This window comes from Opisthorchis viverrini, assembly GCF_000715545.1.
Source record: "Opisthorchis viverrini unplaced genomic scaffold opera_v5_91, whole genome shotgun sequence".
Classification (NCBI taxonomy): Eukaryota; Metazoa; Platyhelminthes; class Trematoda; order Opisthorchiida; family Opisthorchiidae; genus Opisthorchis; species Opisthorchis viverrini.
In genome coordinates, this window is record NW_008751746.1 from 442,630 (window position 1) to 465,096 (window position 22,467).

At 41.5% G+C, this 22,467-nt stretch overlaps 1 protein-coding gene across 1 annotated transcript in view; it reads right to left on the reverse strand.

Moving 5' to 3' along the window:
* Nucleotides 1-19,573, reverse strand: part of T265_05027 (hypothetical protein) — a gene marked incomplete at both ends in the record, with an annotated part of 42,197 nt that extends 22,624 nt beyond the window's left edge. Inside the window, 3 exons of the mRNA XM_009169927.1 lie at nucleotides 1,793-1,868; nucleotides 5,599-5,685; nucleotides 19,542-19,573. Coding sequence (XP_009168191.1) covers nucleotides 1,793-1,868; nucleotides 5,599-5,685; nucleotides 19,542-19,573 — 195 coding nt within the window. The remainder of the gene's footprint in view (nucleotides 1-1,792; nucleotides 1,869-5,598; nucleotides 5,686-19,541) is intronic.
* Between the last annotated feature and the right edge of the window lie 2,894 nt (nucleotides 19,574-22,467).

Here is a 22,467-nt window from a genome sequence, read left to right on the forward strand (position 1 = left end):
ACAGAGAAGTTAGGCTCATCAAGCGTAAGAATTATCATTCCCACGCTTCTGATTTCAAACCAAAAAAAACGATGAGAAGTAAATTCGTCATGGGATCATAATTTACTCTAGTTCTTTCATTGGACTGCTACACCGGTCATTTTAGTTCGAATAATTTTGATTTTTTTGCTCGGATGAAATGTTTGCTCGCACCCCCAGCAGATGGTGTTCTGTGTGGAGGGTCGAAAAAACGACATGAAAGATATTCGCTCCAAATTCCATTGAGAGAAAGTGCAATCTGTTACTAGGGTAACGTTGATCATGTGGTGCATTTGTTTTGATGTGTTCCTTCGGTGCCGCCAAAATATGCTGCCAAATCGACGCTATTGGAATTCCGTAGCGGCGGCTTCGGCCGTTATTTGTTTATACCGCTGTTCACGATACGAGGGAAGCACAAATGTTTCGGAAGGCGTTTTTTATAGGCATGACCGCTTTTCACGTACGGAATATGGAACAGATGAATTAAGAGTGGCACCTTAATTTGAAATTTTAAAGCACTTCGGCAGTATAAATAAACTTGTGATGACAAAGTTTAACAGGTTGTCCTGATTCAGTAGGTTCTTTTCTACTCGGATGCAACTGTCTTGAGGCCCATACAGCCGCCTGGAGAACGATCCTATGTTGTAGAGAGGGATTCCTCGCTAGGGTAACGTACCACGCGGGAGAAACTGTTCCAAAGTAGTGAACTGATATTACAGTCCAAAAGTCACAGTTTAGTTGAAAAATATCCAGTGTTGTTTTTTGTCAACAAAGGTCTTCAACTATTTGAAAGTCCGCATAAACTTCGGATTAACGCTGCTGTACACCTTCTGTATGTACACTTGTATAGACGGCCATCAACCATTATATCTGTTTTCGGCAGCCCGGTTTGCTTATACAAGGTTTCTTGGCTTTCAAACGAACAGTACCATATTTTCGGTGCTATGAGTAAACTGATGACGACCACGACAGAGTCCTCTGCTCACTTTGTTGATCTCTTTTTCGCTCAGAGCATGTAAGTTCAGTTAGTTGTCGAGATTTTTCGGGATGTATCTTTCCAGAATCAAGTATCACTTCAGAAGCCTTTCACTCTGAGGATGGCCCTGAAGTGCTCTCAAATACATGCCCTGTCAGATGAAAACATCTGTTGCAGAAACACGTCAACCTGTAATATTGTTCAGCACGGTTTTGTGTTTTCTCTTCCAATTGCAGTGCGATACGGCAAAGCTGCGTATTCTGCTAATAAGTGTATGGTCTCCTCATGCGTCGTCTTTGGTACATGTTGTATTCACCGTCTCGGCTAGAAACTCATCTTTAACCCGCCATCAAACTAGTCCAAAGCTTGGGTTCACTCTACTGGATGGAACAACGGATGCATGGCCATTTTACTTTCATCCAGCAGAGTCAGCCCACTCATTTATTGTGGTGGAAGCTGACGGAACAAATCTACACAGCGATGGTTACAGTAAAATGGCATGTTAGTCAAGTCTTTGTTTGAAGTGTCAACTCTGCAACGACTTCTTCGTGCTGAATTCCTTCCATCACACAAAAAGGACATCGTACATTGGATAAATCGGAGCTGGTGTCTAAAATCTCACTGAATCCTGAGAGACCTTGCTTGAAAGAACCCTTGTCTACGCGTCATCGTCTTCTGTCCAACACAGTGTGACAACGGAAAGAACAGCGCGCTCTCATTATAGATACAACGAACAAACTTAAACAAATTACCGCAATAAAGCGATGGTTGATTACGGACGGTGGTTTATCAACTCACCTGCATCGGAGTAGTAGAACCAGTAGCAGGAGACCCGCGATTATACAGCAACAAATGATTATGGCTGTGCTTGGCACTGTAAACAGTAAAAAGGAAGAAACTGTGCAATGAGCTGTTTTGTGGAAGGTTTCAGCACAAATCCCACATCAAACCACCCCGGGGATAAGAGTGAGTAGTGAGTTCGAAAACAGTTTGTGTTGCTAGGCAACAGCTAATTATGCTATTACCATACACACCCAGCTGAACTCTTCGTGATGTTCTGTTGGACTAGACGAATTTAAAATACTGTCTGCATAATATTTATATCGGAGCCACTTTTAACATTTATCTTGATGAGCACTCCAGAAGTAAATACTTGCTGCTTAGCAACAGTTAGGTAAAAATAGTTAAACTCAATGTTCCTCAGTAATAAGCCGTAGTTTTTTCATAGAATCACATGGCACCTTTGGTTGTTTGCCTCCAGTAAGATGAGCACAGTTCATATGAGGACAAATGTTACCTTTGTTAACTGGATTAAAAATGGTTCTTTAATCTGGTTTGGACACCAATTATACCCAGCATTAATGTATTTCAAGGCAGTCAGTCAGTCCACTGCTTTCGCTTAATATTTCAGGTAAAAAGCATCGAGGTTGTATTCAAGTAACAAAGTTACCCATTAGCAAAATGCCAACAATGCAGAGGGTGAAGAAAGATGGCACTGCATGCTTTTCAGGAGAGAATGTGTGATGTGAATCCTTAGCCGCCTGTCCCGAAAGTCTCAAGCTCCTACGAGGCTGTTTGCAATTGAATGCTTCAAGATGCTTCGTGGTTTTGCTTAGGTTGGTGCTGGAAACAAAAGTGTAATCGGTTTAGCAAATTTCGGGATATAACAAACGGCCGTATGCATCCATAAACAATTTAATTATTTAGTTAAATTAATTAAATTAATTAATTATTATTAATTAATTGATAAATTAATAAATTTACTTGAATTAATTTAAGTCAAGATTGGTGATGGTGGTAGAGAATGTGCACTGCCTTCAGCTGAGTCTTCCTTACGGAAAACACCATCAGCTGTCAAGGAATCCTGATAAATTTATATCTTTAACTCAGTTGGTTTGATGTGAATGCCGGTACAGAAGGTGGGATAGCTTCGTTTTAGTCTTGTCAAGTAGTTGATGTTATTTTCGCATCCTATCAGAAGCATCTAGAACAGTTTGTTCGTTAACTTGATGGGATTCTACTAAAACGGTCGATTAGAATAAAGCATTGTATTAGCTATGTTTTCATGAGTCATCGTATGAAAGCTGCTTTTGACTACATTCAGGCACTGATTCAGTGGCGCTAAGGGCAGTATTAGCTTCCTAACCAATGGTTTTCGTAGGTAGATCCGTCACAGCCTGTATTAAGTCCAATGGACATCATGATATTCCTCGCTCATGTACCTCTCGTCCGCTTGATTTGTTCATCTGTACCTGCCATTCACATTGCCGCAAAGGTCACCCCGTCTAACACTGGTATATTAGCATATATATGGACTGCACTAGGAGGGGACGACCACAAACCTCACTACTGAGGCAACACCCCACTCACCTTTGTCTGATGTTCAGACCTTGACAATGCTCTGTGCAGTGACAGAATTGCGCACGTTGATGCAAACGTGGGCAATCGAGGTTCATTGCATAATTTTGCTCAGCTTTGTGCAGATAGTACCGCAGACTTCCGAGCCCGATTCTTCCGCCTGCTATACGGGAACATCAAACCTACGCATGACTCAGTTCGGTATTGGAAACCTCACTAGCTGGTACTCGCCCTAAATTCCATCCTTTTAACTCCGAGGGATCAGACCACTATCTCCTGGTGAGCAGCTCACTTGATGACTGGTCCATTTCTCGTAGTGAAAATATTTGACACCCGGCAATTCGCTCTACTTTTTGAAGCATTGTCTTTACTGGGATAGTCTGTAACCTAACCTCGCTAGGTCGCTTTTCAAAGGATTGGCGCCATCAATACAACCGTTCGTCAACATTGGATTACGAAAGGGAAAAATCTCCGCACATTGATTGTAAATGAAACATACCGGGGTCAAAAGCTGCTCGCCTGGGTGATTTTGTTTTTGATTGTGCTGCAGGTGGATAACATTGACACGGAAAACAAATGTAATCTTGTGGGTGTGCTAAGGCCACAGCATTCCAAGTTTTGGAGGTCCCATCTGGAGGAGTCGTACAAATACTAGGGATGTTCCAAGCTCAAACTACAGCTCAAGTAAACTCAGAGGACACAACCGAGTTGGTAGTTCATTCGAATTCATATCTGTTCCGTGCTTGAGGGGGTTGAGAATGAATTACTAATACTCTACCTAACCGAATAACATAAATAGACTACTTGACCTCAGTGTTTGGCTTTCGTTTACACTGTGTCATTTATCCTTTCATTACACGGTCATTTCTCAACTGCATAGTGAAATCTTTGCTAAGTTGCATTCTTTAAGGTGAACACTTCTATCTAAGCTTATCTGCGTTTGGCCACGAAGTTTTGCGTGTTTGTGAATAGTGCTCCAATTGGGGGACTTGCGGGGGCCGCCCATTTCTCAACTGCATAGTGAAATCCTTGCTAAGTTGCATTCTTTAAGGTGATCACATCTATCTAAGCTTATCTGCGTTTGGCCAATTGCTCCAATTGCTCCAATTGGGGGACTTGCGGGGGCCGCTTCACACAATTATGTTTCATTCACTTTCTTTTTCGTGCTCTACGATTTAGTTTAAACCAAATGACTTAGGTCGCCTGAGGAGAAACAGGGCAATATTGCGAGAATGCATAAGGCAAGCGAGGCTTCTGGACAGTCAGTTTAAGAGGCTTCAATTGAAGACGTTAAATTTAACAAATGATTAATCATTTCTCTGTAAATTTACTGGACCGATCGACCGATCAGTTGACTACGGAGTAAAGTTAGAAGGGACAAACAATATTCTGAGATAACAAGCAGGCTCTGCCTGAAAGTTTATTTGCAAAATTGCTAGCGATGCCTTCCTCCTACCGACTTTAACCATTTTTAGCCTCTCTAGTGGATACTGGTGAAGCAGTGTCGAAATTTCAGCAAAAGCTTATTAAGGTTATCGGAGACAGTAATGCGTCACCCGCAAATCCCGCAAGGACAGTTCTATTCGTTTGATTTCGAATCCCGGCATAATGGATTTACCCATTCATTATGGTTCCAGAATGTAGCTCGTTAAATCCACGTACATATTAGGGCCTATTCAATGTATCTGTCTCATTTTCTGGAGATTGAACTTACAGAATATCGTGAAAACCCGGTACCTGCTTCCAAGAGTTGACGGATTTCCAAGCAAGCTAGTTTAGTTGCGGGCGAATGTTGATGGATGATTAACACTACCCATTCATTATGGTTCCAGAATATAGCTCGTTAAATCCACGTATCATATTAGAGCCTATTCAATGTAGCTGTCTCACTTTCTGGAGATTGAACTTACAGAATATCGTGAAAACCCGGTACCTGCTTCCAAGAGTTGACGGATTTCCAAGCAAGCTAGTTTAGTTTCGGGCGAATGTTGATGGATGATTAACGATGATTCATAAACAGCCTGTGACCAGCTGTTTGCGGCGAGAGTCAGCTCAGGTCTAGAGGCGATTTGCAGATCATTTAGCAATTCTCCTGGAGAATTAAAGAAGTCATTGGCCAAGAAAGTCCACCAATCAAATCGTCGAATAGACGAGACGGGCTCCTATATCCTGACGCTTCATGAGTTCAGTGTTGATGAACGTGTGCAATGTCATTTCTTAAGTTTGACTCGTTTATTTACACCAACATGCGGTGTGTTGTGTACACATCTGCAAATGCAGTTCCGGCTAATTTCCCATGGATATAGAACTCAGGGACAGGCATGCTGCTATGCCTGAAAATGAAATGGAGATTGGATAAAAACGAAGTCCTTTGAAGGGTAACAGACCTTGGCCAATCTGGTATGCAAAACACTCGTCATGAAGCCGGATCAGGCTTACCTAAGCATCACCCTCAGAAATAAGTCACAAAAAAACTTTCGAGAAGAGATAATGCGGTGATAACAATGCATATGAGAGCTACGGATTCGCAAAAGAAGAGGTGACTAAACAGGCATACTAAGCCTGAGAAGTAACGGCATCGAACGTCTAACAAGGTTTTCGATAGGCGAACTGATCTGATATCAGGTAGCAGTGTGTTGATTCTTTCAAAGTTACGTTAGGAGGCAAAATGTTCGGTTGTTGGAAATAGACCTCGGCTGAGTTTGGGCTGATGGTCGAACCTTGTCTGACCCTAATCAGATTTGTGTAAGTTTCATCCACTTGTATTCGGGTTGTAGTCAGACTCATCCACACCCAGGATCAATAAACAAAGCTATGAACTACACGAAGCCAGAAACCCTACGTCTGAAAAATGTACGACAGTCTGCACTGTGAATTTTCGAAATAAGCGCACAAAAATAGCGACAGAAACTCATATATTTTTGAAACTGTGAACTGGTGACACAAGAGATTGTGTATAACAGATCTCTGCTGCAACATAAAAAAGACAACAGTATTTTACCCTTGTAAAGTCTTAGTAAAGTAGATGTTTCCCCTGTCACGTAACCCAACGATATGTTCCCATTCATTTATTCAAACATTCGTCTGACTTTAAGGTCTTAACGCTTTAATTATAGTTGTCTATGTCCTGGATACAGAGAATGTAATTTTTCACGTTTTGTTTTCGTTACACAGAACAGAAAATAAATCAAAATATTTGCAGCTGGATGGGGGGTAAACAGATTGTTCAACAACCGACATATGGTCTCGTTACTTGATTTGGGGACGCAATCAAACACGCAACGGTTAATATTCTCAGGAATAACTGAGGATAACAAGATAAAATAAACAATGTGAGCATTGGACCTTATCCTGTGATCCGATCCAACCCAACTATCTCTCCTTGTGAGAGACACATGTTTATTCACAAAAGAAAACAAAATGTATGGTAAATATCTATACATTGTTTATCTTGTGCGGGACAATAAAAGGTTATCTATCCGAAAAGAAGCAGAACAAAAAGGACAGGTGGCTACCCCGATTACGATTTGGTTTGTAAACAGTAGCTCAGCGCAGATCAGATCAAGCTTGATCCGGACAGAACAGCGTAGCAAAACAACACCAAATCGTCTTATTGCCATAGATTTTTTCCATCAGTGACAATAAAGGCAACAAAAGATGGATTCCTGATCGTCTTATTGCCATAGACTTTTTTCCATGAGCGACAATAAAGGCAACAAAAGATGGATTCCTGTGGAAAGGCACAGATGGCAAAAGACAATCGGGAACTTTGTTGGGGATCTAATCGAGCGGAGGACCGCACGATCAGGCAGCACTTAATGTCAAACCTCGGCCAAATTCCATTAGCTAGACCTGGCGTGACGTTCTATAAACAGCCTGTTACCATGAGGTAGGTTTTTCCAAAGATAATAGAAGAAGTGAACCGCATGTTTGGGAAGGTGTACCAGACGGGTTGTTTCTAGTGCAATAGCAACTGTAACACCACCAATTTAACGGGGTATTTCGCAGGTTAAATGTGCCAATAGATCCATACATAAAGCACGAACCGAGAGTGCTTTTGTTCCACTGTTTCCTCCGTATAACAATTACAGTGACCGCCCGGAAAAGTGTTCCCGCTGAACTGGCAAAAGTGCGCTCTTTCGATGACAATCCATTTTGGAGAGCGCAGGATTTGGACAGAAAGGTTTTAGCGCTTTCCTGTACGGACGAGTTCAATATTAACTGGCATGAGGACAGACATATTATGGAGTAACTTATTAGAAATAAAACCGAAGGTTTTCACCTCACAGAACACATATCGACCAACTTCTTAGTTTCTTTGCCGTCCGTAGCTTTGCAGCGTGGACCTGACTTTGGGTGCGGAAGGTTACACATTCAAGTGCAATGAAAGCTTGAAGAACACTCTTGTTTAGGCCTGCTTGGGGCCTCTGAAACATAATTGAGCACAACGGCAAGTATAACACCATTCGCTTCAGGTTTTCGAGAAGTGAGCACACAGTGATCGCAGTGCTTCATCGCATCATTGCTTCTATTAGTTTGGTTTACCTGTCCAAACCTACCTGGGTGGCCTCACTCGAATTTATGAGCACTTGAGCTGCGCACAAAGTATGCCTTTCAATCTAAGTCGTTTTGACAGACTACCTGTGTTGCGAGGCCATCGTTAGCATGCAATGTGGATAAACGTGAAACCGACCCAGTCTTTGCTTTTCATGGACACAATCTTTGGGAACAGTCTGTTGAGGGAACATCGGGTTACGTGCTAACTTCACTGGAATGGACAGTACCTCAGTGGCCGACCAATGAGTCAACATGAACCTTGGCACTAGGACGTCTCTAGGTCATATGAATGGTTCTGATTAGCAAACACCAGATCAGTGTCACCGGAGTTCTCATTTGCACCAACCCGATAATCGAAACCGTCGCTTCTTCTTGAAATATATCCGTTTTCTTGAACGTGGCAGCTCCGTTGGATCTAGTGTACGCTTCAATGACACACCTGCTCAAATGTAGGTTGTCCGGCGTTCCAACATCGACATCGCCGCTGAGGTTCCTTTTTAGCTCGAGATGGGTAATAAATTGTGTTGCAGATGCGGAGAGGTGAATTTTAACTATACAAACTCGAGTGGGATAGGGAAATGTAAGCATTATACAGCTCATGAGGAAGGAAGTGGATCAAATATTTTAATATCCTTCACTTAGTTTTTATGAGTTGACATCATAGCGACCCATATGGAAAATTACGGTGCATCATACTTCCCTAGGTGGAGGATGAAAGTGACCTGCCAGCTCTGAGAGGTGAAAGCAGACTGAATTAAAACTGGCTGCCGATCGTTCGACAATACTATCTTGGTAAATTGATTGCGAGCTTAAGCGTGCTCGCTCCGCCTAAAAGGTGACTAGAACAATCTTGGGGACTGATTCAACCAACCTTCCTTTTGGCTAGTATCCTGTCCAGGATTTCAGGGAATGCGACAAGAAAATTCCAGATGTAAAAGCAGAGCACCATGCACTAACGAAATAGTGGGTGGGTTTTGAGGGGGTAAATAGGATTTTCAGCCTAAAAACACATGGAAAAGTCATCGGAATTTGTCGGAACGATTCATATTTGATGTGATCGGTTCGAGCTTTTGTTTAGAATGAACTAAAGGTAATTCGAAACACTGGGTATCCGGGAAAATATTTTCATCCCTACGCAGTGAGGAGCTGTGGATTACGTTTGTATAAAGAGGAAACGACATATTGTCATTTTTGAATAATGAGAGTGGAAGGCTTCTCTTGAAACCACATCAAGTGTTCGGTAGATCTTGTTTGCCCTTCTGAATTGCAATAGTCACACCCAGTCGCAGTATTATCACTGTGCTTACAGCGGTAGAAAGAATTAGGGACAGATAGGCAATCGAATACACGGCACGAAACGCCAAAAAAGAGTACCACCTTGCAAAATGCAGGCGTATTGACCGTTATAGGAAATGACAGCTTTCTAGGCATGTGAATTGAGTTTATCTAGCAGGCCATTGCCTCTTCCATGGGTGGATTAGAATTTGCAAAATCATGCTTCATATTTCTATGAGGGAATTCGTGCACCTTAGGAAAAAAGAAATATTCAGCGTTGATCTTTTCTTCATACGCAAAAAACATGGGAGAGTGATCAGCGTTAACAAATATGTGTACCTCCTTAGAACATCCAGGTAGATTTCGAATACTATAGATAATCGGTCTACATCAAACATGAGAGTTGCATAGTCTATCCCCCATCGTCGGGTAGTTGTCTTCTAAAAAGTAGCTGACTGAGCAGCCCTGAAACGTGCTCGCTAAGGTTTTCCGTTCACGATGTTAGCAATAGCGATGACGCAAGGTCACTATCGTTTAGCTGTAACATCATTTTGGTTCCTAGCTACCGTGCCACCCGAAGGAACCACATGGACTGCGACAGAGTCAGGTTTAGCAAGCCTAGACAGAGTAGTCAGGATTCACAGATTGGGTTGAAAGCACGGACCTTCGGTCCAGTAAGTCCCCCCCCTAATAAGTGAGCCATCTCGAGCACTTCGTGATCATAAGTTTTGTTTGTTTTAAATTTGAAGTGCACATTACTTAAGCGCCATGGTCATCGGTCTGTTAGATGAGCAGCACAAACTGCAGTCGCTTCATTGCCAGTCCGGGTGGCGTCGTCAGCGCTTCCTTGCGTAGCGAAGCTTGATGTTTTGCTTGCTTATGCAATTTTGGGCTAATGGAAATACATACTGCCTGAATTGTCTTCGTGGTACCGATGATGGTGCCTTCAAAATTTACCACTGGATTTTCTCTGTTTTTCAATTCGAATGACCGATTGTAACATCTTAATATCTGTCAGTTGTTTCAGTCGGGACAGCCTGTCTTGCACCTTAACGTGCACTTTCATAAAAAAGACCAGGCCGTTTTTTCCATGCCACACAAAACTTAGGTGCACTAATTGTCGACTATGAACAATAATTTCGTGTCACAAATAAAAATTGAAGTGAAAAACGGGGCTATTAGTACCTGAATATTGATGCATATGGTGTCCCAGGTAAAGCGTTTACGGTTGGCTATGGACAAAGCATTGATTCTCGCTGACTTCCTTGTTTTGTTGAACTCGCAGGGATTGTCGGTCTTCCAACTGTGCTTTTTTTATCTGTGTTCACATCTGAACCAGTTTTTTTCTTGACTTACACACCACCTGTTATTTGGAAGAACAAGAAACCTTGCACCTCGTCAAATTAAGAGCCATTTTACCGTTTTTGCTTTGCAGTGATTTGGATCATTTCTTCAAGAAGAGGGAAACCGTACGTGAGCTGTGGAAGAGTTTTCAGCAACCTTGTGAGTAGTTACCTTTATGAATATCGCACCTTTGTGCACCACATTTGGGTGAAGAATAGCATAAACAAGAGAGATTCAGTTGGGTTTCAGGTGAGATTCCCGTGTAAGCCAAACTGAGTATTTGCTTTATCGAAGTTGTTTTTTCAGTTCTGAATGAAAACTTATCCACAAATGATCTTAACTGCAAGATCAAGCCAACTGATCCCGTGAACGTCATCCAGATACTTCAGTTCTACTTAGTTGCTTTGGCGAATATTTTGGCGTTCAAACACTGTGCGTCCGTCTTTCGGCCGGAAGCAGGAGATGTTTGTCAGGTGAGCAAGTCAATGAATATACTCGGTCGAAACAGTCCAAAATGAGAGGTGCCCAGCCTTCTAGCCATATTCCCTGTCTGAAAATACCGAATTTCAAGCTTCCTAATGTTAACTATAACTTCAAGATAGCATAACTGGATGTCCTGACCAGTCCTTTTCATCATGTAAACGGCATTCATTTTCCTGGGACGTTTCCCATTCCTTGGCATGTCACCAGTAAAGTAGGAACAGTAAATAATGAATTCAAATAAGCATCTACGGAACCGGATGTCATCAAGACACTTTTGGTGATGAAAGGAGGATTTGTAAAAAGGCACTGATTGGATCAACAAAGTTTCACCAATGACAAAATCAGCTGGCTGATTTGTCTTAAGAGTTTCCACGTTACAGCTACTCAACAAGTAAGACAGTTACTTGAGTAGGCAGTAACCACCTGTGGCAATGTGACGTGAATGCCAAGACTGAAGGGTGTGCGGCGTTACATCCTCTCTGGGTGCGAGTTAATCCAGATGTGGATGAGCTGCTGATGGTCGAAGAATCGTTTAAACTACTGACTGGAAGGTCGCGGGTCCAAAATCCCCTGGAGTTTTGAGAGTTGCGCACTGCTTGTGATGCCCAAGAAATAAAGGAGTTATACGGTATTTCTTGACTTTTCTGCACAGATTTCCTCCACTTAAAGGACGAGACCTCCACTAAGATTCCCAACTTTTCTCACATTAACAACATTATTGTCGCGGTAGATACAAGGCTGGTTGAGTAATATTTTAAACAAGCTGACCGGGACCATGTTTTGTATATACACACAGGAAATTTACTGCGATTAGCAGGTTAGCTAAAATTGCAAATTATTACGGGGCATGGTGCACATTTTCTACAAACATTCGAAAGATTAACGGTCCCTCAGCGAACTTCCGCACTTCACACCTCTAGGAAAATCCGTGAAAAAACACCAAATCGTACAATGTTTAATTGCTAATATGAATATCGTGGGTTTTAAAGTTGCGAGAGAATTCCTAAAGTGTGCACGGCTATGTATTCTGAACATGGCTGAGATAACTGCATGATGCTGTTTAGGTTCTGGAAAGGGACTTACGTCATTAACATTATGCTTGAGATTTTAAAGTGATTCGAATCTACACATATTTTGTTGCGTTTTTGGATGAAAGAGCATACAGGTAAACATCTCACTGAAAAACGACTGGGATGTCTATCTATTCCGAAATTTGAGTGAGGAGATTTGCTTACGGGCTATCAAATAACTGAACAAAAAATGCCGGGTTTCCCACTTGACAAACAAGTGATGCGGATGACGTGAGGAAGTAAGCAGCAGGTCTCATTTTGACTTAACTTAAAGGACTGACTAGAAGAAATAATTTAAACGAACTTTTAAGACTCTTCACTGTTACAACTTCAGGGGTAACTCAGGGTTGAATACTTCACCAAAATAAGAAAAAAACATGGGCCACAGTAACTAGCATGGTCCCGATTTTGGGATGTTCGGGCTGTAACATTGGGCAACAGACGATTTGATCACTGTCTGTTGCTGGGCATACTCATTTCCAAATGGGAATAAAGAAGAAAAAATACGCAAGCCATGGGTATTTTACTACGTCAACGTTTCTGAATAAACAAACTACGCTCATTTAGGCTCAATTTATGACCCCAAGTAGAATAAAGAGTGATACCTTGGTGTTTGCTCAGTTGGTTGACGATGCCATAGGCTGATAACAAGCTAATGATCCGGTGGCAGGTGATCTATTCGTCGGGCCTGGCAAACGGCTTTCATACCTTTCGTGTCGATTTGGGGAGACTTTGCATGTGCGCGGTTGAGTTAGCGGTCTCCTCAATTCTGCTCGGGACTATAGGGTCCCCGAGGAGTACTTAAGAACTGCGACGTGATTGGATACGTTACATGGACATCTTTTTCATAATCACAAATGATGAACAACAGCGAACAAATAAATTACTAAGAAACGTTTCCGACGACAACACTTTTACCGTGGTGGAAGAAAACGACAGAAAACTTGCATCTTTGGATCCACTCATCACCGGACTGCCAACTAGAGAACCATACAACGAGTGCACAAAAGAGCGGATTACGATCCAGCACATCATGGATATTTTGGAAATGACTCAAGTCTGTCACGATAGCACAAAACAACAATCGCATACAGACCAACAAGCATACTTCAGAAAAACATTATCAAGGCCAAAAGGAAAATCAAAACGGACAATGAAGGTGCACAACAAAACGACCGTGTGCATGATAAGCAGATCACGATGTAATCCTAATCTCGAAAGATTCAATGAAATTATGTGCCAGCCAGTCTTCAAACAACTAGTCATGTTGCAGTTATCAAGTAACCTTTAGACGTTTTGCAAAAGTTAGCATCTTGACGAAATGATTGTAAGCCAGTTGCCAAACCTGGCGAAAGAATCAGCTGCCACCAGGAGCCAATAAACCCATCTCAGGCACCAGCAATTATACATATTGCTAACAACAGATGTCAGTCCGTTTTATCTGTAGGTTCGTGGTATTTGTACACAGTGTTGGAACCTCACCCCACGTTGGGTCAATTTGGCTATCAGACATGCGATTACAAAAAGCAGGAAATCTTCGGCCAAGGTACAAGGAAAACGTTTTACCACAAAATTCACGACCGCCCACAACGGTGTATTTTGCGGTTAAATACAACCCACTGTCTAACTACTGGTATTCCCGAGATGACTGCAAGACGCACAGGGTAAGTCAGTTATCGGTTTAGTTTTGGAGGATTCACAGATGGAATGCACTTGCAAACACTTACTATCTTTTTGAACTTAAATTTACTGTTTCTTCAGAAACTGCACGTCTATGGCCTTGCAAATCTAATTTCAGAAGGGTTGTTCCGGAGAGATTGAAGGAAGTACATCGGAACCTTGAGTCATCACTAGTTGACCCGTTTGGCTGTTAGCGATCCGTAAAACAATGTCTAAAACAACTGACTTGTGCCTTTGAAGGAAATCGTGGTAAAAACTCATTATGCAGGAAGTTTCGGCTTGGACATTAGCGAATAGCTATGTGAATAAGTGAATAAATAAATAAACAAATGAATAAATAAATAGGTAGAGGACAGTTAAGAGAAGAAATGAATACTTCAGGGTTATACAGCTCACAAATATTCATGTGGTACTGTTGTAGACCTTATTTTTTAGGAATATTGCCATAAGGTTACTGTTGCTTACGGAGACTCCGTACTTCTGAATGAATGGGGACAAACTACGAAATATATCCTCTTTATATCTGACCACGTTCAGCGGACCAGTGCTACGGACTGCTTGTGATTTGATAAGGCAAACTGAGTGAGTACCGTAGTTTCTATAAATGCGTCAGTATTTTTCGGAATCATCAGGAAATGTAGTAATCGTGAGTTCGGAAGACGTTAACATTCCACGCTATACTTGATGTTGTATGGTACCAAATTTTTAAGTCTGAAAGTTTGATTTTTTACAAGCACACTCTGGAAGAATTCGCACACATTAGCGCAGCATGCTAAAGGTCTTAATGAATACCAAATGCTTCAAATCCAAACAGAAGCAATGATATTGGAGGACGTCGCGTTTGAGCAGTAGCTGTCACTTCCAGGAACCAATGCTTTCCCGTTTAGACTGCCGCGGATCAGGTGACTGATCCGCTGACGTTGCCGTTCAGAATAACATATTCAAGACAGTCTTTGAAAATAAAAATCTATCTCTAATTTGACCACAGAATCACTCATTCTCGGGTGTTTCTCACAGAAATTGAGTGAACATTGATAAAAGTTAGATAAAGAACACCAGATCAAATGTTACTCTGTACTCTGATTTTGTTTTGTGACAAACTATCTAGTGTGGCGAGTAAGATGAATATTCTCAAAAAACCTGTAAGTTTGTTTGGAATGTCGTTGATCTTGAACAAGGGGATGTGCCCCCAGACGTCATTTAAGAAGAGGCCTGCACTCCATTAGAATCTAAGTTTTTACTACCTAGACTTAGACTTTATCACACTACAAAAACCACTCTTTGTATGCCTCATTGGATGTCCAAATTTATCCACTCACAATTGTTCCAGTATACGGCTGGCCTTACAGCATTTGGGGCCGACGTTCGTCATTTGTCGCTGATTATGTTAAACTACGGGATCAACGAAATAACACAGCACTGGCGATTGGACAATCAAAGCTTGGGTTCACTTTCGCTGAAAAATTCTGTCGAGTAGGTGGAGAGCGACTTACTGAACTAGGTGACACTTCCGTCTTACCACTACAAACAGTGCACCGAAGTGGTGGGTCCCAGCTGCTAAGGCCCGCTCACCAAAGATAAGGGGATCAAAGGATTGTAACACACGTGTTGGAGGCGACATTGTTGTCAGTTTGCATTACGCTGTCCTAACCTCAGGTTTCGTAGCCACACAAACGGTATCTTGGCAGATATGTATTTTCTGTTTTTCCTAAGTGTTATGCGGCAGATTGTAGTAACTTACCAAAAGTATGGTCTTAATACTCGTCTAAAAACGAATTGCTGATTGATAAAGATCTATTTAATCCTCTGGAAAGCTTGTTGGTGTAGCAGCGGATACTACTGATGAGGCATGCGAGTAGTATGTGGTTTTCCAGTGACTGCGCCCAACCGTCTAATGGAAGGTAGGTTTTACTGCAGAATTTTTAAAAACCGGTCTGTAGTTTTTGTTTACAATTGTGTGATGCTCAGTGATTATCCACGAAAGTTTAAGGAGACGCGTGAGAGCGTTCAGTTGTTTGAAAATAACATGCGTATGAGGTGTTTACATTCTTATCCAGTACTTAGTAACTGTTTAGTTGGTGTGTGAAAAAACGGCTTCGCGGCGAATGGCCCCCCTTACGTCAGTAGTAACCGCTTCATTGATAGCAGTCAAATTCCTCCTTACGTCAGTAGTAACCGCTTCATTGAATAGCAGTCATGTTACTACTTAATAATTAGTGACTACTCAACCAATAGTTGCCGATCACTAACAAATATATTTGTTCAATTTTTCGGAGTTGGCGCAACGTTGTTGTTGCCCATTTTGTATTTCGTTGGGTTGACGTGCATCGGGAACTTCACAAAAATTCTCGGTCTAGCACTTAACTTATTTTAAAGTGCGCACATAGGATAGGGAGCATTTGATCCTGTGGGAAACGACTTGAAACTGTGAACAATACAGTTACATAACTGGTCTTTCGATGTCTACCGAGATATGTCTTGTGCCTGTGCTATTTGAGATCCAACAAGACCTCTACATTGAAACATGGGAAAATCCCGAGCGCATAGTTTCGTAATTATGAGAACCAATAAGCAGTTTAATGGCTATTCAGAAAAAAATCTAGTCGAGCAGTTATCCTAAGTCGCATCCACTGAATAATAAACTACCTGTCTAGGCTACATTCTCCGGGTATGGGAGTTAGTCAAAGATTATCAGTTCAGTAATATTCTGCAGGGAATTGTAGGCTAGAGGTCACGTGCCTGGTCACTTCACCCGCCAATGACGAATTTTAAGCAAAACGAAATCTTCTTGCACATAGGTTATTTTCAGTTCTTCTTAATGTTTAACAAAACGTTCGATTGCAACGTAAGTGGAAGTCATGAGGAACTCTTGTAACCTCAGCGGTTGTTAGGAACAAACTTGGACCATCACTAGTGGCAACGTTATCTGACTAATTCAACAAAACTTCTGGACCAATATGTTTTTTCACCTTACTCTGGTATGCTGAATGAACCAATTTCATTAAATAAACTATTGTCATTGATCTTTGTGTGATACATATTGAGGCAGTAAATCACTGATGGGCTGCAAACTCTGACGTGGCATCGATGACATTGGCCCGTAAATTGTACGTCTCTGTTAAGGGTTCTGATCTACCGGCTGTGAATTCATTTATAGATCTTGTTATTTGTATTTTTTCAAATTCTAATTGAACAAGTTTGGAGATTTATTATTGATTAGACTTCAAGATAATGCACATAATAGTACCCAGAAAATAGTTTTCAATTTCTGTACGGATAGTTGTAATGAGAAAATAAGACTTTTTCCCTGTAAGTTGCCAAGGTACTCCACTAGGTTCTTTTGAAATTCCGTTTCGGCGGATCTGTTCGTCAAAATATCGAGATGAAAAGGTGTTTATCGGTATTGGTGCATCTAATCAATTATTGGATGTGGCCATCTTAAATAGAATTCACAAAATGCATTCCAAAAAAGTAGACAAAATCGATTAGCATTCATTACGAAATTTAGTACACAATGGGTATGATGAAACAAATGTTATGGCTGTGTGCATTCACACGCCATCCCCCAAATAATAGTGTTGGACGGAAATCCTACACTGGTAGCTGGCCTAGCTGTGCCAATGGTTGGTCTCTAGATGCGTTCTAAAATAAATGGGTGAATTAGGTGATGTGAACGAGGTATCTGTCGCTAAATTAATGGAATGGTTCAATTATTAGATGCATATTAAAATAATAAAACAGTAAGTGTGATTTACTTCTGTGAGTAAATAGTTAACAGAACGACTTCTGCTAGATAAAAGTTGTCCATATTGGCTGCCAGTTCGCTAAAGTAAGGTGTGTTTGGTCGTTACTCTAGCGCAGCAAATTACCAGAGATCTGGAAGGCAATTTCGTCCTCAACATCGGGATTTTTAACGCCCTTCGTTCTTCTCTCGTTGCTGTACTATGTAGACGCTGACCATCATGCTCCACCCAAAAGCAGCCATTTGTTGACAAAGCATCACATGACAGATTCGCTGTGCGAATCAATAATATGACATGATGCATTGATGTTGCTGTTGATACTGAACGGGCGATGGGTGTTAGGCTTGTAAACAAAGTACACCTTTCGAACACAATGACCAGGCGTGCATATTTGGTCTGAAAATGTGTAGTTCAGCCCAAATGGAATCGATTTTTCCATATAGATTTGGCTTTTTAGTGCTTAATCTACTTCGATTGTTGGTGAATTCACTTGAAATAGAACAAAAAACATTGGTTGGGAAATTATGATCCAAGGTAAACTCATGATGATAGCAGAGGTTTCTGTGCGGATGCGTGCGTGACATGGGGCAGAACATCTGAGAATGATATTAGCATTACAACATCATTACTCAGTTCCAAAATAACTGTTCGGGGGCCGTAAGGAGAGTTTGAGACCGGATTAGTGCGCATGGGAAAACAGATTCCACATACATTTTTGGTAGAACTCTGCTCTATCAGACAAGCTCAACATCAGTGTTCAAACTTCTTTGGCTGTAACCGCTCTGACGTAAATAGGAAGGCACTATTACGCAACGCACAACAATTGCACAAGTTAGTTGCACTCCGGAAATTACAGGTATAAAGAAAAAGTGTTTATTAATGACCAGGCCACCTAGCAGCCTAAATGTTACTGGTGAAGTGGGGGAAAATATGATTAAATATGGCACTAAAGGTGCCGCTTTTACCTAGTTGATTGTTTTCTGTTTCTGCTGCTGGAAGGAAGAATATCGTACACGTAAGTTGTCGATTAAGCAAAAACTGTTGGAAGGTTTTGAAAGCCACCTCGTAAGATTTATTCACCTCCTACGGTTTTTTCCAGCGCCTCCGCAAAAAAGAACTCTTTTGTAGGAGAAATGACTTGACTGAACAATGTTGGTTCAACCGCCAACACCGGGTTGTTGGCAGAAATTCGTTTTTTTCCTTTTCCTATTTTCCCATTTTGTGTGTAAAACAATGTGGTTGTAATCAAATAGCGATGAAAACTGGCGCACAAATATCTTAGCCAAGAAACAGGAAACCGGTGCCTGTACCATAAAACATAAGCTGTAACAAAACCGGAAGTATGAATCCTGATTACCTGCGACAGAGCATTTTAGGCCGTAGTATTAGAGGAGTGAGGAATGTTCCAGATGATCGATTTATCAGACTAGAAAACATTAACGATAATGTTTCGGTTCAAAAGTGTCAGGACTATTTTCCACATTCACCTTTGTTCTTGAGAGCGGCATCCGTTTTCCCTGATTTCTTAACTCAAATGCATTCTCAGAAAAAAGAACAATTAACCTTTTAAGTTAATTGTGGCTCAAGACATGCTAATCCGGGGCTTGATGATTACGGCGCAAACTGGATATTGAACGTCAAATATCAGAACAAACTAAAGTCTATTAGATTGACGGGTAGTCAGTGAAACTTAGCGATGAAACTGAATGTTTAAATAGCCTTGTCTAACAGAAAAAATGATCCGCAGAATTAAGCAGTTTGGTTATATTGATATGCTGGACTAAATGCAAATATATGTAGGTAAAAATGTATTACCACGATTTCTCTATGGGATGGAACGTAAACGTTTAGGTATAACACTGTAGATTTGTTCTATTATTTGCGTTCTAGGCTAACGCGCTCAGTAGTACCCACTTTTTCAAGGATGAATCGTAGGTCGATACCCGATAAATGTCTAATGATCGAAAACTTGTGCGGTTTAATAAGTCAGATAAGTGAAATAACTTGCTTCTTCCTAGAGTACAATTCGCAACTTACGTCTTTGTTCCCGACTTCAGTTTGAATACCATTCAGGGACTTCATTTATCCGTAAAATTGTTTTTTCCTCCACATTGGGAAAATTTTTGAGATAAAATACGACATTACTTTTATAGATACGTGTTTTGCGGAAACAAGACCTGCATACTTTTATCTACAAACGGTTAATTTGGCAAACTCGCAATTCTGAGTAGGCTCTGATAATTTTACTAGAGATATTTCCTCTCCTGGTTGAAGAGATCTTATCGACAGCTATAACCATATGATACACATAAAACAGATTTTATGGTTCCTGGCATACAAACCGAAAAACATCAAATATTTAAAGGTCTACTAGAGAACTAAATACGCTAGGCTGAACGCCGCTTCACCGAAAAAATTCGGGAGTATGCCAAGCAAGACCCTGTTTGATTCGGGATTTTCTGCGAGTTAAGGCAGCAGGTTCAAGCTTCGTTTAGGCACATAGTCAACGTGTATCGTGTTTTTTAATCTGTGTTCCAATGTAAAACATGTGAGAAACGCCTTTTTCTGCCTAGAACCTCAGATTAGCGTCTGTGATGGAAACGTTTTTCTCTAAATCTTGTTCCATTTATTGGTAATTTTTATTAGATCAAAAGGACTTCTGTGTTCGCAACGGCTGGCTTTTTCATTCACGGAGCACCGATTCCCTTAGTCTACGCATCACTCACAAGGAGGCTGCAAAACCGTATACGAATCTATTCGGGAATGTCACGTAATCTCTCGCCATAGATCTGCGTTTTGTCTAGTAGTCAGTTAACCGTATGTTTTGTGGCTTGACATTTATCAGTGCAACTTTCAACTGCACTGTACACCACATGTTGGATTCGGTTAAACCTAAGCCCATTGTGCCCTTTCTGTAGAGCCAAAATATTTCTGCGGATAAACGACGGCGCGGAGATATTTTCGTGGTCTTAATCGACATTTCCAAATACCACGAAAATATATTGCAAATGCACTGACATCTAGCAAAACGGCGCCAGGGTGCATCACATAAGACCACACGTCAGTCAGCCCCATTTGCTTCTATAAAATGGTTCTCACTGAACAGCGCCGAGTGCAGTAGGGCAGGATCTAAATCCGCAGTGTCTAGTTTTCCCCCGAAGCTCAGTTGGTTCACTGGCTGTAGATTTGGCGGTCAGTGACCTCTCTGTCAGGTTGAAATTCAGTTTGCAAAACATTTTGCCACCAGTCCCAGGGAAGTCACTAATCTGTCCAACGTTGCCGAATCAACCATTCATTGATGATGTTCCCATGAAAAATGGCACAGTCGCAATTGGGTTCTGTGCACAGACTTCAAAAAGCACGATTTATCCGACCTACCAAACGGTCACGTTCAAGGTCCCGTAAAACTCGCTATAGTTCCCATCACAAACACTCTGATTTTGATTCAACCCATCTGCTAGTTGGAGCAGAACGCAGGGTACCAGAACACCTTAATTCGGTGGGAACGAACACCGCGCCATCACTTGGGCGATCTTTTCAACCTCCTGAGGCAATTGCCGCAGTTCATTGCAAACATTTGTCGCCAGATCACTTGCAAAACTTTCCGCAAGCCACAAGTGAGACTAATATGGACCCGGAAAACCTACAGATGGATGCTGTCCTACAGCGTCCCTTTTAGCGTGTTTCGATCGCTCGGATTTTATTCGTCGTCGGAAAATTCGGCGCTCCTCCTATGAATCTTTATCATATTCTTGCAGTTCAGACGATGACCGCCCCATCGCGCTTAAAAGCTACTTTTCATGCTCCCCAAGCAGATAAACAGTCGCCCGATGTACTGCTGAGTCCACACTATTCTACTAGAATCAGCGATGGCATTATGCATCCTTAGGACGTCTGACGTAAAAGTCATTCTCTTAGTTTCAATATTCTTTATGGTGACCACTTATCTGTTTAAAGCAGTCCTGTCGAAGGATAAAGGAGAGTTCTACCCTGTTGATATTTTTATCGCAGTTTTGCAAACTGATGCGAGAATATTTTGTGTATAACATGAAGAATATCGTCTGGGTTGTGCCTACGCACGCATGCTACTTGAATTCTTTAGTTCGTGGTTGCTGAACCAGTCTTGTATAGGCTGATATCTAAAAAACGTTCTTCATTATTTGTGAAAGGAAACTGTGTTGGGAGCGTATCACACTCCGAATACATAAAACCGACTCGCTTCAAGTTTTGCTAGAGGCGAAAGAAAAAAATAATCTTCCCGCTGGCAGAGAATATCCGACTTCTCGGCGAATGAAGAGCAATGGTTGCGGAAAATTAAGTTTAGTTAGATTACTATGCAATCGCTCAGCGTTGAAATACCGAAGTTTATTGTTTGACGTTTGGGTCACTGGACGTGGCTTTTGGGAGCAAATTAATCAGAATTATGGAAAAATTAAAAAAATCCAAAGAGACGGTTTTTGTTATGATCGCTTTATAAGGCGGCTAGCTAGCTGTTTAGAGGCTCACTCTGACGCCTTCGCTTTGAGGCTAACATCAACACATCACGTTCTTGATTGAACTGATTGCTGCCTAGTCATAACCAGGCAGCTGGCACACATTGACGCTCGTTGCGCACGAGGTTTGAACGTCGGGTAAGACGCGCCATAGATTTCAACCAGCATCGTTTCATAATTATCGAAAGTTACTTTCGAATTAGCAGAGTCTGATAAAACAAGACCATGGGGATCTTTGCTACCAAGTGAATAGCGATGGCCGGATCTCTTCCCATATTTTTGATTCTGAGGTGGAAAACGTGTGTGCCTCCTCTTGTGTTTAGCAACGCACACTCAGTTATCTACTCGTCTGCTTTACAGGAGTGACACTGATGTCTCCGGAAGAATACTAAACATAGAGTCTGTGTGACCACCGAGTGAACTGGGACACATGAAGTGGACCAGGTGCTTCTTATCGAATTGTCTATCTT